We start from the raw sequence: 17,703 nt of genomic DNA, 5'->3' as shown, positions 1-17,703 counted from the left end.
CCAGCTAATCCCATGTTATACAAAAGCGGTTAGTTAGCCCTACCTTAGTGGGTCAGCAGAGAAGAACGTAGAGACGACTTAGAAAGATTTCCTTCAGGCATCCCCATTGGAGAGCCCCTGGCTCAGCTTGGCCAGTAACACCTCTTGCCTTATCAGAAAAGCAGAAGGGCATTGCTGGTTTATGGAGCCATGAATGGAACTTGAGCTTTCTCGTGCTTTCTCCAAATGAACGACCAAGGGACGACCAAGAACACGTTTGAATCTACAGACCTCGGATATAAGCGACGACACTGTCTACTCCAGTTTTAGTACAGGTAAAAGTGACGAGCCAGTGATCAAGCATAACTAGGGCACCATGAAATCCATCTTCAAGGTGGTACCATGATACCGGGACGCCGTTGTCTTCCAGTCGTTTCTTATACAACAAGCCGTCGTCCCTCAGCACATCATATTCACAAGTTAAGATGAAAGTCTCGGGAAGACCTTGTAAAAAGGAATCATCAGCCAGAAGTGGGGAAATTTTTCGGTCAAGCACTTCATTAATCAAATTGAATAAATTGTTTTTGGGAGAAGCAGGCTTGGCTGGATTGTGGTTTCTGATTCTAAACTCATACGGGATGTTTTCAGAATGTACCCACCCCCTGTGTTTCATTTGAATGTTTTCAGGGACCAGATTTCCACCAATAGCCATGTCAATAATTGATGCTGATCTATCAAGATATTGTGCAGCGAATCTCAACAAATCTTTCCGACCTAGCAGAGGGAAAAGAGCATTTTGCTGATAAGAAGGTAAAGTACAGTCCAGTGCTTGGAGAAACGGATAGAGCAGCACCTGAGCATGGATTTTGGGGAGATCCGTTCTGTTTTTCAGCTCTTGGCAGAGGTAAGCCGTCACCAACCCACCAAAACTGTCCCCACAAAGTATTATACGAGCAGGGTCTACCCCATAGTTCTCTGCATTCTTCATAAAGTGAACCGTAGCATCATGACATTCATTGAACTGTGTTGGATAAGGGCTCTTTGGAGCAAGACGATACCTGTAAATACCAAAGTCACGATGTTAAGTTCGAATGGTGTCTCATTTGTTCAATAGACCATTTTACATATTCAAATATCATATTAACTATGCCCTGAGTTTATTGAAGATTCTTCTTAAGAAGAAAGTAACATTGGAGCATTGGCAAGGCATAGAGCAGGGATCCACTGCACTGAATGACCCCGTGCCATTCGATGGACATTTCTCCAAGCATGCCCGCTGGGCACCACCGGATGGCAAGGGGGTACCCCCACCAAGGTGAAGCCCAGGTGGTCCCTGCTACCCAGGTTGCATATCCTTTGTCTTCCCCCAGATTCCTTAAGAGGACCTCCACCCTGTCAGCAGGACTCACACCAGTGGATGTGGTCCAATGCCTCAAAAACTGCCATAAAGTTTTGATAAGCAACTCACAGCCACAGCTGACAACAAGGGAGGGAGGGAAGGAAAAACCATCCATCTCTTCTGCCACCCAATGAAGACATGATGGGACTGACCATGAGGTCCTGCTGGATAGGAGAGCTACTGTAGCACAGTGATTAAGTGGCTGGGTTGTGCATTAGCACTCTGCCAATTTGACTCCCACAACTGCCATGAGCTCAGTAGGTGGCTTTTGGGAAGCACTCCTAGCTCCCCAGCTGTACTGTAAGGATAACAATGGTGACTTTATTCACTGCTCTGAGTGGGCAATGATCTGTCCAGAAGGGCGTTATATAAGCACACTGTTGTTGTTGTTGTTGTTGTTGTTGTTTTGTGTTGTTGTTAGCAGCCAGGTCCTTCCTGCACTTCCCTTTCACTCTGCCCAGCAGCCCCCTCACTCTGACATGGCTTTTGCCCTCCACCCCAGCCTCACCTCCAGGCTACAGTTTCACCTACCGGTGAGCCCATTTCAATGACAAGTATTTATTCATGGTTAATTGAGACTTCCTTTTTTACATGTACCACTTCTTATGCTTCACACTTTTTATTTCTCTTTGAATCTTCTCAATCCAGAGGTTTCCTGCTCCCTGCCCATTACAGAGGCTGATCTTGCACAGGATTTATTCACTTTCATTGCTGACAATCTTTGTTTTGACCATGTGCTACTTGATAGCCTCATCTGTTTAAGCAATCAAAAAATGTCGGGGTAGTTAGTTCTAAAGGATCAACCAACTGATCGATGTAATCTTAATGTTTCGGTTACAGTTCTTCCATTTAAGGGGTGAGAATCATTCACTTACCCAACAGATACGAGGACAGAATCGCTTTCTCTGGCAATATAGCGGCACAGTCTTTCATAGGTGTCTGGAAAGGAATAGTTTCAGTGAGAGTTGTTCATGCATATCAATCAAAACTTGAGGGAAGCTGACAAGTGTCCAACCTGTGCCAGGCGTCACTTGTAGCTTGGCTCTGAGTGAACTTGTTGCAGGAAAGTGCCATCAAGTTGCAGCCAATTTATGGTGACTCTACGGACTTTTCAAGGGAAGAGATGAACAGAGGATTTGCCATTGCCTGTATCTATGTAGTCATCTGAGACTTCCTTGGTGGTCTCCCATCCAAGTACGAACTAAGGATGAACCTGCTTAAGTCCTGAGATCTGATGAGATCAGTCTAGCTAGGTTAAAATTGTGCCCACCTATTTCAGTATGCCTTCCCTCTCCTGTTTGCATTTTGTTGAGATCCCTCCCCTCTCCATCTACTATCCTCTAATAGTTAAGTATGACTTCAGCAGAGCTGGATGTCTGCCTGAATCTTTGAATGGGAGTTCCCTGGCTCTTAACAATGCTTTCCAGAGCCACCCCTGGGCTCTCTGAGGTATCAGATCACAGCCTGTTTCTTTCTTAAAGCTTTTTCTTGCAAACAAAGCTGCTGAGATTTCAGACAAAGATTCCCTTGATCTCAATTTGCACTGCCTAAGTTGAGCCCAAACATTTTATTAAAAAAGATCACATGAGCTAAGGTGCCACTGGACTCAAACCCTGAAGAAGGGAGCTCTGACTCATGAAAGCTTATATACTAAAAATGTTGTTGATCTCTAAGGTGCCACTGGATTTAAACCCTGAAGAAGGGAGCTATGACTCTTGAAAGCTTATACCTTTAAAATATTTTTGGTCTCTAAGATACCAACTGGACTCAAATCCTGCATTTCCATTTGAGGAAAGCACGGAAGATCTAGCCATTAAAGCAACTGGGAATAGGAGAGAATAGGAATAAATTTAAGTAAATAAATTATTTGCAATGAAGGGAAGTTTGCAGTGAGAACCCACAAAAAATTGGTATTCCAACTGGTGCTATTTAAATTGTTCACAACTGTTGGGCCATTGCGGGTAGAACAGCCACCCTGACCTAGATAGCCCAGGTGAGCCTGATCTCATCAAATCTCAGAAGCCAAGCAGGGTTGGTTTTGGTTAGTAATTGGATGGGAGAGACCTCCAACAAAGAGCAGGGTTGCAGAGGCAGGCAATGGCAAACCACCTCTGTTAGTCTCTTGCAATGATAACCCCACTGGGAGTCACCATAAGTCCCCTGTGACTTGAGGGCACTATCCACCACCACCAATGTAGTGACCAAAACTGGTGGATTACTTAGGATGATGGAAATTAAGGTGGATTTTGAACAGCTCCAAGAGGGCTCCTTTAAATTCTAAATTCTCTACATAACGTGTTAAGGGAAGTTCAGTGTTGCTAAATGTGAAGTGATCCACACCGGCTTGGGGATTTTTAAATTTTAAATTTTAAAATTTTAAATATATAATGATGGAGTCTGAATTGGCCAAGATTAAAAGGTAAAGAGATCTTGGGATAGCTCAATGAAAATGTCAACTCAAATTCAGTTTTGGGGAGATTTAGCAAAAAGAACTGAAAATAAAACAGCCAATATTGAAATGTCCCTGTATAGATCTATTCTATTGTGTTTCCTAAATTGAAATACTGTGCACATTTCTGGTCACTAAATCAAAAAAAGACTATTTCAGAACTGGGGAGAAATGAAGAAAATGATGAGGAGACTGGAACATCTTTCCTACGAGGAAAGGCTAAAGAGTCTGGAACTTTTGACATCAGAAAAGAAGATTATTAAGCAGGGTTCATGATAGAAAGGGAAAATTAATATGGTTTATAAAATTATGCCTGTGATGGAGTACGTGGATAGAAAATGCTTTTTCTCCTGCTCCCATAACACTAGAACTGAGGGAGAAACTACACAAAACATTTTTAATGTGTCAGTTTCCAGTAGCCCAGATCTGACAAGCTTTCTTCACAGCCACTGTGAGGAATATTGTCGAAGGCTTTCGCAGCTGGAGAACGATGGTTGTTGTGGATTTTCTGGGCTGTATAGCCATGGTCTTGGCATTGTAGTTCCTGACGTTTCACCAGCAGCTGTGGCTGGCATCTTCAGAGGTGTAGCACCAAAAGACAGAGATCTCTCAGTGCTACACCTCTGAAGATGCCAGCCACAGCTGCTGGCGAAACGTCAGGAACTACAATGCCAAGACCACGGCTATACAGCCTGGAAAATCCACAATAACCACTGTGTGGAATGTTAGTTTAAATCTGTGCATGGGCAGGAATCATGCCATTGTAAAAAAGGGAAAATGACTCCACTCAGGGCCATTTTGACTTGGGAAAATAGGAAGGGTGGAGGTGGTATCCCCTCTCCCTTTGCCACAGTCCTGAACCAAATCGGGTGCCAACAGAATTTGAAATGGACTTTCCCCGCAGCTGCTGTGTGGTTGACAGAGAAAGTGAGTTGGATCCAGGACCCCAGACCCAACTTGTTTTAAAAGTCTTGTGTATTTTTGCCCTCAACAATCAACATGATGGTCAATAGATTTAGGGCAAAGGAAGTATTTCTGGACAAAAAGAGTAATTAAATTGTGGGGTTCGCTGCCAGTGACTGTAGTGATCACCACGAGTATGAATGATTTTAAATGGGGAATAGACATAGCAGACTGTGGAGTTTATAGTTGGACATTAGAAAAGCCTTCCTTAGGTTCTTGGGACCCCTGGGCAACTAGGACCCTCAGAAGAGGTCCTCCCCCCACCCACAGTAGCCCTGTCAGACCAGGCATATTCCCCTCCATTTTCACTAATCCTCTGATGAAATAACAGGCTCGCTCTAAGGAGTCATTTGAAGAACTGTTCTCTGAAACCGACTTGTTCACACTTGGATTTAACTTTCCTTATTGCTCCACCTAAACAACTTATATTATCTTTGTTTTTAGTTGGCGTGAGCCACCTTGAGTTTCTTCAGGGAAAAACTTGGATATTTACATCAATACAAAATGAAATACATTAAATTCTATTCCTGCTGTTTATTGCTAGGTTTCGCTTATTGCTGGAGAGCCAGTTCGGTGTAGTGGTTAAGAGCGCAAGACTCTAATCTGGAGAGTCGGGTTTGATTCCCCACTTCTCCACTTGAAGCCAGCTTGGTGACCTTGGGTCAGTCACCGCTTCTAGCTCTCTCAGCCCCATCCACCTCACAGGGTGTTTTGTTGTAGGGATAGTGATAACATACTTTGTAAACCACTCTGAGTGGGTGTTAAGTCATCCTGAAGGGCAGTATATAAATCGATTATTATTATTATTATTATTATTATTATTATTATTGATGTGACCATTTATCCCCTATAAGAATTGTCTTGTTTTACTGGCTTTTGCTGTAATAATAAACCAATACATACATACAATACATTAAATCAAAAAAGTCCCTGCTCCAAAAAAATCAGGGAGAAAAACGTTTTGTTACCGACGCCTGTGAAGATTCCGCATCCTCCATGGAAGTACACTATTCCTCTCCGCTGAACTTCAGATTGCCTTTTGGGCTGATAAATCCTCACTTGGACCCCATCAAAGTATTTGTTCTGGATTGACAGGTCTGGATCATCAGAGGGAGGAATTCCATCAAATACCCAGTTCACTAATGTCAGCCATTCGCTAAGACCCAACTTCCAAAGGATGTAATCCTTTTTGCAATGAGGGTGTGAAAGAGAAAGAGGGAAAAAATAGAAACAAAAAAAATAGAGAATTATATACGTACAGTTTCTAGGGTTCAAAGATAAAAAGAGTTTATTGTCTGTAGCCATAGGCCGTCACAATTCACCAGTTTCTAGGGTTGCCAGGGGCCTTAGAGGCAGAAGCGGGGGTGCAGGGGGTGGGGGGCAGGTGACAGCAGGGCACTTACCTTCTGTGTGCTCTCTAGGCACACCCACACTCCCGCACTTCCCCTCCACAGAGGAATCACAGTGAGTTCACACCGGCTTTGGCTCCTTCCTTCACCTTTTTGGAAAATGAACAGGAGGGAGGAGGGAGACTGTCCCACTCATTTCCAACAGGGCAAAGGAAGCAGCCGCAGTGCGTGTGTCTATTCTCAAACTGAAAACTGCTTCCAAAGGGCCAGTTTTCACCCAGCACAGACCAGGATTCCTTGGGAGGGGGGGGGGACACGTGCATACAATTCTCCCCACCCCTATGTCCCCCTCCCCTGCCGGCCAAGTAAGGCAAGGGGGGAAAGGGGATCCCACTCCCTGCGGTAGGGGATGGTAAGCCTACCAGTTTCCAAACTCACTTTGCAAAATCAGGGCCAAAACAACAGACTTTTCCTGCTCTCTAAGTTTCACCCCAGCCACCCTGATGGCAGCCCACAGGAGACAATGGTGTTGTTCAACCTCTTAGGAAGAAATTAATGGCCTGAGAATTCTGGGTAGGAACAACGTTGTTCAGGAAGCAGAGCAAGAACTGACTGTGCTATTCATGAAAGCCTTCGAATCCATAGTAGGACAATTAACGTAATAGATAGACCTGTATTGCAGACCTTCAGTGACTCTTTAAAGGCCACACTATGAGTCTCTTTATACAAGACATCTTATATGAGGACGCTCATGTATAGGGAGACACAATGTTAGCCAGGACACGTAGTTTAAAAAGAAAGAGCCAAAAGCTCTGTCAGTTTCACCTCTCTAGACAGAGCCCACAGAGATCACTCCTTAGAGGGTTTGTTAACTTGATCTTTGCCTCCCAGAGGAAGAGGTGAAATTGACAGAGCCTTTGAGGAGGTGAAGATGAAATTAACAAACCTCCTGAAGACCAATCTCTGCCAGCTCTGTGTAGAGAGGTGAAACTGATAGAGCCTTTGGCTCTGTCTTTTTAAACTTGGCTTCCCGGCTAACATTGCGTCTCTTTACACTTCAGCATCCTCATGTAAGATGTCTCATGTACATTTTTATTTATTTTATTTCTTTTAATTTATTATTAGAATTCTATTCCGCCCTTCCTGCCAGGTGGGCTCAGGGTGGTTCGCATCATTTAAAACACAGTAAAACCTGACTTCATACAATTATACGTAAAAACATTAAAACACTGTAAGAATCTAAAACTGCTTTTTAACAGTAATAAATACAGTACAGAAACTCTCCGGCTGCTGCCTGTCACCTTCCAAAGTTAATATTAATCCAAGTCAAGATAACTTACCGTGCCAAAAAGCATGAGCAGCATAATGTGAAGGAACCGCACCTTTAGAGGCTCGCAGACATCAGGAGGGACTTCACATTCACAGCAATGACAATATAACACCCATGACAGGAACAGTAATAAAGCTGCAGCAAGCCAAGAACATAGGATCTGTGTGAGAAAGCACCAGCAAGCTGGGTCCATTGTTCAGATGTTTCCAGCTGAGGAACTACCTGCCGCTTTGCTGTCAAACACAGCAGAATTTGCAAGCAATTAAAGAATTTAGCAGCTTCCCTTACAAAAGGAAATATCTCATGATTGGTTCTTCACTGCATGTTTAGATAGGCAATAAGAATGGGAAAATTGCTTTCAAAATAGTAGTCATAATAAGTTTAATTTGAGTGTGTTTTTTGTCGTATAATTTCCCTGCCACCGAGATGAATTAAACACTGCGATTAAAAGGATGATTTGGGAAGGTGTGGCACCACAGTTTATTTAATAAAAAAACAGGGGCACCTAGAGGACTAACAGAATTTATTCCATCATAAGTTTTTATGAGTCATGTCTTTCTTCATCAGATGCAAAAGTATGTAAAATATTCAGGCATATTTTAGACATATAATAGAAAGGTGGAGGGGGGGGGGGTCAAGGCCTCTGGGCAAAAGTCCAAGATGGGGCCTTCAGTGGGGCGGACGTGAGCTGGCATTGCTATGAGCAGTGAGTGTGAGCCACCAGGTGAAGCCCTCGTGCAGCAAGTAAGCAGGTTTGAGAGCAAGAGAGTCATCAAGTTCCCACGAATGAAATGGGTGGGGAAAGACCCGGTTGCGGTAAGCAGGTGGGAGGAGACATTGCCGCTGCAGAGGAGGAGTCCCCGCGGCATCTCCCCCACACTAACCCCCAAGCACTCAGCTGGTCCCTCTGAAGTCGGTAAGGCTCAAATTCTTCCCCAATCTGTGCGGGGAGAAGAGGCACCCTGCCTCCGTCTCATTATCTTTGAGTGGATGGCATAGCTTCCCAATATGGTTTCCCCCACCCTGTGCACTGCACAATTGATTTTCAGTCTTTTGGTATAACCTTCTGGAATCAGTTGTCAAGTAGAAGTGGGCACAGTGAGGTACAACGCCCCGACTCCCAGCTCAACCAGCTTCTTCAGGAGGATACGCTGGTTGATGGTGCCAAAAGACGCTAAGATGTTCGGAAGAATCAACACAGATGCACTCCCCTGTCACTATTCCGTCAAAGGACATCTGTCAGTGGCCAAGGCCATTTCCTTCCCAAACCCAGGCAGTGCTAAACTTCATCATAAATTCTGCTTCAGGTGAGTAGCTGTGTTGGTCTGTAGTAAAGAGCAAGATGTGGGCTCAGTAGCACCTTAAACATCAGCTAGATTTTCAAGGCATGAGCTTTTGAAAATCTGAACTCCCTTCATCAGGAACTTTGTCAGATATCTGACGAAGGGATCTCTGACTTTTGACAGCTCATATCCTAGAAATCTCATTGTTCTTTAAGATGCTCTCAAATGTGAATCATACTCAATCACACTACAGCAGTTTGGTGTAGTGGTTAAGAGCAGCGGGACTCTAATCCGGTGAACCAGGTTTGATTCCCCACTCCTCCACTTGAAGTCAGCTGGGCAACCTTGGGTCAGTCACACCTCTTTCAGAGCTCTCTCAACCCCCCACCTCATAGGGTTATTGTCATGGGGATAATAAAAACACACGTTGTAAACCTCTCTGAGTGGGCGTTAAGTTGTCCTGAAGGACGGTATATAAATTAAATGTTATTATTAATGTTATTTCAGCATTTCCCCTTTTTTATCCATGGAAATCCTCCTCTGGAACTAACCTAGGGTTGCCAGGTCCCCTGACGGGAAAGGGGGGGCCCAGTACTTACCTTCTCAGTGCTCAGGGACTCTCCTTGCACTCTGGCACGATGATGTCACTTCCAGGAAGTTATGTTATTGCACAAGGCTGGGAGGGGGCTGTTATGATCTTCACTTTCTTTAGGGTGGATTTTGCTTTAATCTTTCCCTTCACACCCTCTGGGTAGTTAGCTGCCACCAGGAATATTAAATTCCAATATATTTTATTTAAGTTTTCCCTTTGGTAACGTGTTTATGCGTCAGGCTCCTTCGTGGTTCTATGTGGCCATGAGGATAGGAATGGGAGATTCCAATGACTGCTACTCTGGGATATAACAAAACAAAATAAAAGTTTATTTTTTAAGAAGCGTATTGGTTACATAAAAGTAGTTCTTAGTTCTTCTAGTTGCTTCATCCAAACTCATTCACACAGATCTCTTGTAAAGCTTCACACACAGTTAGCCTCTTTCTCTAGGCTCTATATTTCTCTCACAGAGAACTCCTCAGACAGCACACAGCTAGCCTGTTTTCTTTTCACTCTCAATTCTTTCTCTCTCAGGAGCACACACAGTTTGCCTGCTTCAAATAGAATAAATATATAGTCTCCCAGACACACTCAGTTCAGGCTTCCACTCAGGTTGCCTTTCCCTCACAAATACATGAACACACTCAGGCTGCACACAGCTCGCCTCTCTTGCCCTAACTGAATCTTTTTCTCTCCCTCAGTCTGAAAACTGCCTTCACTCCGCCCACTCTCTGTCATCAACCAATCATATCACTCACTCATCTCTCTCTTTCACCCCCACTCTTCACCTATCTCACCAAACATTTAAAGACACATGCACCCATTTCTTGAAATCATTACAGGGGCATATGTGCTCTCTCAAAGCGGCATGCTGATGTCAGTGACATTGTTACAGCAGTCCTGGGACCATACCTGGGAGGCCCGTTCTCTGCCTTTACCCCCCCCCCCTGGCCAGGTAAGCGGTGACAAGGAGGTGAAAGGTGGGAGTGGGGTATCTCTCCCCCCCCACCGGGGGAATGGGATCCCTAAGCTAACCTTACCACATGTATTATGGTAGATGGCATATGAGGAGTAAAAGAAAAAAAAATTAAAGGAGAAAAATGGATTTTTTTAGTAAAGAAAAGAAAACATGTTATTTTGACAGAAACCCTCTCAGCAACCATAGCAGGGCTAGAGCACAGTTGGATGTTGAATTAAATTTTATAATGCTGAAAATACTGAATTGTTAAATAGTGTATCATTATCACACAAATGTTATGGGGAGGATGGTAACATTAAACTCTGTGTGTGTGTAAATATATATCTATAGTATGCATATTAGATACAGGTATATACATGTACACACATACAAATATATATATGTATGTATTTATAAATCTCTATCTCTGTCTCTGTCTCTATCTATCTATCTATCTATCTATCTATCTATCTATCTATCTATCTATCTATCTATCTATCTATCCACACACACACACATATACTAGCAACCAAGCCTGTTGTGTGAACAAATACAACGGGCTCTAGAAAATGGATTTGACGAGCCCCCTCCTGGCAGCAAATAGATGCCTCACAGGGGTCTGGAGGCCAGAGCAGGAGGTCTGAGGGGAGGTGTGGGGAGGAGCTCGTATCCACTGTGGGGCCTTGTCAGGGCTGTGCCAACATGCCAAGTCTCCTTGCCACCTCTGCAGCCTCTGCAGGGCCTTGTGAAGGCCATGCTGCCATGCCAGGCCTCTCCACCACCTCCGTGGTCACTGCAGGGCCTTGTGAGGGCTGCTCTGGTGCTCTGGGCCTCCCTGCTACATCCGTGGCCACTATGGGACCTTGAGAGGGGAGTGGTCAGAATCATCGGCAACACGCCTGCATCGGGATAAAAAGTGAGTCATCGCCAATACAGCTTGTCTTTTATATAGTAAGATAGTATGTATATTAGATATAGGTATAGCTATAGCTATAGATAACAGAATTATCATTATTTAATGATGCAGATTGTCTTGAGATCTTCCATGACAGAGTGAGAATTTGAACCTCCCACATCTATTCTGAAACTAACAACTTCACCACACTGACTTTTATTATTATCTAATGATGCAGATTGTCTTACATAAAAATCTTCATCCTGTGCAAAAATGGATTTCAATCATTCCAAAAATTTTTGCACTGTTCTCCAACAATTCCCTTCTTTTGATTATAAAAACTGGGGCCAAGAGGAATCCTGAGCACAAAAAGCCCTTGTTATCATCCTCCCAACTATTTCTCCCATGGCTAACCATCACTATATCCATTTTCCATTTAGGGTACTCCAGTAGTGGTTCCCCAAATTTTAGTACCATGATATAGGCAAATCATACAATGATGGTATGCTGCCCATGCGACAAATCACATGGCAGAGAATATATACCAGGGCTGAACCTTTTAAATTGTTTGGTCAACACTTAGCAGTTTCAGATGTATGATAATAATAATGTTTGTTGGTTTTTTTCATAGTTATCATCAACAACTGTCTACGGTGCATTTTGGAAAGGTGCACCAAGACATAGGCTGCCACATGATTACTGTGGCTGGATGTTTCTGGCGCAGCATCGAAGTTCCATGACGGGGCACCCTAATTAACTCTGTATGTCTATGGTAAAGCACACGTGCATGACACAAAACCACTTTGACTGACATGTTTTCAACCCAATAACCCATTCAGTTAGTTCTGTGGTAAGCCTACGGCGCTCCAGGAAAGACTTCTCACCGCTTTGAAGTACTAAAATGTTTACATACTAAAAAGTACATATAGGGTGTGCACTGGTCTTCTCAGAAAAAGATCAAAAAATGATGGAAATGGCTTCCGGATCTCACACAGTCTTTATGAGTGCCTTCACCCACTCCATAGAGGAAATGCAGAAAAATGACAATAATACAAGCATAAGTCTTCAAAAATAAGCCGCTAGACTAAAAGCAGAACCACAAGTGACAAAAGGCACAGATTGGACACTTGTCAGCTTCCCTCAAGTTTTGATGGGAAATGTAGGCAGCTTGGCGGAATGTTGGACAAGTGACAGTTGAAAAGTCCATTGGACAGCAGTCGGAGAGCCAAGCTGCAAGACCAGGATGCCTACATTTCCCATCAAAACTTGAGGGAAGCAGACAAGTGTCCAATCTGTGCCTTTTGTCACTTGTGGTTCTGCTCATAGTCAGATATAAGAAGAAAGAAAAGATTGTGGATACCAGGGGAGGGGACTGTGGCTCAGTGGTAGAGTATCAGCTTTGCATACAGAAGAGTCATAGGTTCAATTCCAGACATCTCCAATTAAAAAGGACCAGGCAGTAGGTGATGTGAAAGACCTCTACCTGAGATCCTGGAGAGCTTTTGCCAGTCTGAGTAGACCATACCAACCTTGATGGACTGATGGTCTGATTCAATAAAAGTCAGCTTTCTGTGTTGATGTGTTCAAGAATAATGAGGGGAAAGGGAAATGAGGCAGAGAGAAGAAAAACGGAGAAGAAATCAAACACTGTGTTGGAACTTGTTTGATGATTTACCTCGCCAACCCCCCACAAGTGGTTACTTTGAGTGCCTGGTCTGGCTGGTTGGCCATTTCTGGACAGTGCGACACAGCCACAGGAGGACGACTGGGCTCCAGGGCTGGCAAGCCACCTCTCTAGCCTGGAGGTAACTCTGCACAACCACAGGACACTGGGCAGCTTGGCTGGATAATCAATGACAGAGTGGCTAGCCAGGTGTACGGTATTTGGGAATTTGTTCCCCAGACAATCTCGCAAAATACTGGACTGTCTGGGTGAAAACCAGACACCTGGCAACCCTGGTGGTTCATAATATAAATCCATGAGTTTTTTTGGCTTCTCAAAATGTTTTCAATGGGGAACCTATTTGAGAGTCTGGGGCAGCTGTTTGTGAAGATAGCAGCTCCAAATTTTCAGAGAACATAATCTCTCTTTCATTTAAAGACCCCCTTAATTTCAAGAATGGACAAAGAGGTTTGATCTTACAGTCCCCAAAAGTAGGTGCCTTTCAATGCAGGTGCATTTCTTTCCACTAATTTCTATAGCAGCGGGGGCAGCTATGAAGAAGCCTGACAGGCAATGATCACCCACTGGTGTTTAAAAAAATCTAGTTTGCATCTTTTTAAAATGTAATCTTACAGTGAAGGACTTATAATCATTTCTTTTTAACCTTTCCACTGAAACACTGCATTTGCCATCCTTCCTTGTTGTGGTCCATTGTTTCCTTTCGCAAAGAAAGGAAGGCTTCCTTTGCAGAAAACCTCCCTTCCCCCTCCCCTTCCCTGAAATCTTTGAAAATAGTTCAAATTTCTCAAAAAAAATTGTGTGTACGTGTGATTGCATATGATGAAACAATCACTATTAGATGCATGCGTATCTTACATGCATATCTTCACACTGGGTATCTACTGTAGGGATGCCTTAATTAGTAATTGCTACTATTATTATTACTATTACTACTAATGATGATGATGATGATCATCATCATCATCTTGTGTTTATATACTGCTCTTTTGGACAGAGATAGGTGGGGCTGAGAGAGCTCTGACTGACCCAAGGTCACCCAGCTGGCTTCAAGCAGAGGAGTGGAGAATCAAACCTGGCTATCCAAATTAGAGTCCTGCCACTCTTAGAGCCAAAACACACGAGAAGAAATACCCAGGTTCAGCACGTGTTCTCTTACCTCAAGGTTTGCCGGGATCCGTAGGCGTCCTGGAAGCTTAAAGTTTAGCATTTACAGAGCAGCAGGAAGGGAAATACAGGCGCCTGTATTTCCCTTCCCCTTCCTGCTGCTCTGTAAATGCTAAACTTGTTCTCTTACCTCAAGGTTTGTTGGGAAGTGTAGGTGTCTTGGCAGCTTAAAGTTTAGCATTTACAGAGCAGCAGGAAGGGGAAGGGAAATACAGGGAAATACACCAAACAGGCCCCAAACCATTACAGCAAACTGGCTACTACAATGATGATGACAACTTCTACTACTACGACAACTACTATGACTACTATGACTACTACTGTTTAAAGAATTCATGGAGAAGGAGGTGGAGGTGGTTAAGGGCTAGGGTGTGGAGTCTAAGGGCTAAGCTACATAATATATTTGTTTATGAGTTGTCTCTGGGTTCACTTCTTTGATCAGAGTCATACCTTAGCTCCAAGAATTTCACTTGAAATGCCATAGAGGCTGACTTTGCTGATAAGGGGCAGCATGGGTGGAGGAGAGGGCTCTTGACACCCCCAACTTTTCCAGATCCTAAAATACCCCCAGTGGGAAGTTATTTGTATAAATCTGGAAATTCGTGTGGAGTCGCCCAAGAACTCACCACTCGGCACAGACTCCTCCATGGAAATTCCTTCTCAGGGACTTGCCTCCAAAGCTTTTACCTCTTGATTCCTTCCCAGGAACCGATTGGAAGGGAACAATGACATTGCGTGGGAAATCAAGATAATCTAAAAAAAATGAAACACCTGCTGCCACTATGGGTAAACACTAGAACACAAAAAAAACATGGATTTTTTAGGAGATTTTTTTGTAATGCCTGAGAGCAGAACCACAAATGACAAAAGGCACAGATTGGACACTTGTCTGCTTCCCTCAAGTTTTGATGGGAAATGTAGGCATCCTGGTCTTGCAGCTTGGCTCTCTGACTGCTGTCCAATGGACTTTTCAATTGTCACTTGTCCAACATTCCGCCAAGCTGCCTACATTTCCCATCAAAACTTGAGGGAAGCTGGCAAGTGTCCAACCTGTGCCTTTTGTCACTTGTGGCTCTGCTCTAAGAATCCAGGATTTCTGCTACCACTACAGAGAATCAAGTGAAACAGAGATTTCCATGTATATTTTTGGCTCAGGAATTTCAAAATGCATACCCCTAAATCCGAAGACAGGAGGGCAGATAAAAGTAGGTTTGTTGGTGGATGGGAATGAGAGAAGTAAACAGGAAAGGAGGAGGTCCTATGGGGAGGGGTTTCAGTCATGGGAAAGAAGAAGTAGTGGAGGAAGGGGAAATGAGATACACCCCCCACACAAATCCTTGTGGCTCTCCTGCTTGTTGCGGGGATAATAATGACCTACTTTGTAGACCACTCTGAGTGGGCGTTAATTTGTCCTGAAGGGCGGTATACGAATCGAATGTTGTTATTATTATCATTGTTATAAATATAATGAAAAATGCAGTGAAAACTCCCTAAGAATTCCCAAACAATAGCTACAATTCTGTTCAATTTATAAAAATGCCCTCTTGATCCTAAAATTATTAGACATCTCTGTTTCCCTTACTCTGTTCTTTATTCATGTCCATTCCTTTCAGTGGGAAACACATATCCGGCTATAACCTGCTCTCCATCCAATAGAGATGTCATTTCCAATGACTGTACTCTTTAGCTTGAGTTACAGTACAGATCTACCATAAGTTGCAAAATTTCTTCGTTTTCTATTCCACCCCCAAAGGTAGCTATTGGCTGTAAAATGGACTCTAAGTTAGGTTTTAGGTATATTCCATAAATTGGTGAAAGATCTATTACTGCCTTTTATGATGGCCTTTTATGATTGTTTATTGTGATGTGTTACAGGAAGATGGTGGCAAGATAGCATCTCCTCTAAGTAGCTCTACGGTTTATTGTTTATACAGAGTTTAATTCCAGATCTTAACTCCTTTAGAGAGTTCAAATTGGCTCTATTTGGGATAATTGGAAGAACAAGTCAATCTCCATATTTAATTATTGGCTGTATGCCTGACTTCTGACAACACAGGAGCTGTAACCTTGGAAGCATCGTGAGCAACCTAACTACGCCTCCTCCAACAAGCTTTGATCCATCAATAGAGATGAAAGAAAGAAGCAGACCTCTAGATTTCTACTCTCCTTCAGAATCAGCTAAGCAGCTCCGTATTGACGACCTTCTATCAAAAGAAATAGTAAGTGAAATTTCTGCTTACTCATCTCCTAACTCATTTGGAGTCCTGAGCACAGAGGAGAAGAATGCTGAGAAGTCCCTATTACAGTTAGACCCAGAAACTTTCCATGAGGTGGGGTGAATAGGGATAAACTTTCAAATATAATAGAAGTAACAAAAGAGTCACCTTCCCAGGCAATGATAAGGAACGGCTGCCTCCTGGGGCTGAGGAACTTGACATACAATTACAATCACAAAAAAGACTTCTTGATGAAGTTCATAGGGGACCACTGCCTGCTTACAAGGGAAATGGTAATAGCCATCTTCCAAGGGCTAAATGGTATTTCTAACCAGCTTGACATACTCAACAACACGCTCAAGGCTTTTAATGAAAATATAAGTTTTCCCTTACCAAGAGTGAAGCTCCTAAAAATTTGAACCACTCTCCTAGCCCCTCAACATAACCCCTAATCTAAAGATCTTCCCAACACTCTTTTTCCCACGAGGAAAAGCTGGTCACAAAAAAATAATAAATGCAGGCTCCATTCTTATGTCTTCAAACAAAGAAAGTGGTCCGGCAGATTTCTTATAATCACGTAAATGGTGGTCGGTGGGATAACAAAAGTGGTGTTCTCCATTCCTTGAATCAACTCCTATGAACTCAGAGCCAAACTACAAGTGACGTCTTACACAGGTTGGACACTAGTCGGCTTCCCTCAAGTTTTGATGGGAAATGTAGGCGCCCTGGTTTTACAGCTTGGCTCTCCATTACAGCTGCAAGACCAGGATGCCTACATTTCCCATCAAAACTTGAGGGAAGCCAACTAGTGTCCAACCTGTGTAAGACGTCACTTGTAGTTTGGCTCTCAGATACAGCTCATTGATCTCACACAATTTGATAGACTACCTAGTAATCTCTGTGGGTCTAGATTACGCTGAATCTTTCTTTTCCAGCAATTTCCCAACAAGTCCTTCCCCTACTGAGGATAGGGGGAGGGAGGTGAAGTTTCAAGATATTTTGTTATCCCAAGCAAGATATAATTCCCCCCACCCCCATGGAAAATAATCTTCAGCTGTCTAGGATATAATTTTCTTCTTTTAAAAAAATTATGTTGGATATACTGCCAGGACATTAGGAAACAAGCCACAAAAGGACATTAGGAAAAACTTCAAGTTAAGAGTAGTTCAGCGGTGGAATTGGCTGCCTAGGGAGGTGGTGGGTTCCCCCTCATTGGTAGTCTTCAAGGAGCGGCTGGACAAATACTTGCCTGGGATGCTTTAGGCTATTCCTGCATTGGGCAGGGGGTCAGACTAGATGGCCTGTAAGACCTCTTCCAACCCTAGGATTCTATGATTCTATGTATAAGGCATATTAATTCAGGGCTAGGTGTCATAGCTCCATGACAGAATACATGGTAATGGTTGTAATTCCCCTCTTTCCTTATAAACAAACAAAAAATC

General features: G+C 43.3%; 1 protein-coding gene across 1 annotated transcript; it reads right to left on the bottom strand.

Annotated features, from left to right (window-relative positions):
* Positions 1–262: 262 nt before the first annotated feature.
* Positions 263–8,705, bottom strand: LOC129344877 (arylacetamide deacetylase-like 4). The gene is made up of 5 exons (XM_055001789.1): positions 8,600–8,705; positions 7,480–7,604; positions 5,759–5,975; positions 2,254–2,317; positions 263–1,037 (listed from the first exon to the last, which is right to left on the bottom strand). The coding sequence occupies exons 1-5, from the start codon at positions 8,703–8,705 to the stop codon at positions 263–265; spliced, it is 1,287 nt and encodes a 428-aa protein (XP_054857764.1).
* Between the last annotated feature and the right edge of the window lie 8,998 nt (positions 8,706–17,703).

The sequence above is a fragment of the Eublepharis macularius genome, chromosome 17 (genome assembly GCF_028583425.1).
Source record: "Eublepharis macularius isolate TG4126 chromosome 17, MPM_Emac_v1.0, whole genome shotgun sequence".
Classification (NCBI taxonomy): domain Eukaryota; kingdom Metazoa; phylum Chordata; class Lepidosauria; order Squamata; family Eublepharidae; genus Eublepharis; species Eublepharis macularius.
The sequence above is the reverse complement of the archived record's forward strand: the minus strand, read 5'-3'. Positions and strand labels throughout refer to the sequence as shown.

Coding starts and splice junctions, on each gene's coding strand:
- LOC129344877 (XM_055001789.1), bottom strand. CDS start 8,705: ATGTCCTTTGACGGAATAGTGACAGGGGAGTGCATCTGTGTTGATTCT. Junction 7,605..8,599: donor GTATCCTCCTGAAGAAGCTG/GTTGAGCTGGGA, acceptor GGCTTGCTGCAG/CTTTATTACTGTTCCTGTCA. Junction 5,976..7,479: donor TGCTCATGCTTTTTGGCACG/GTAAGTTATCTT, acceptor CATTGCAAAAAG/GATTACATCCTTTGGAAGTT.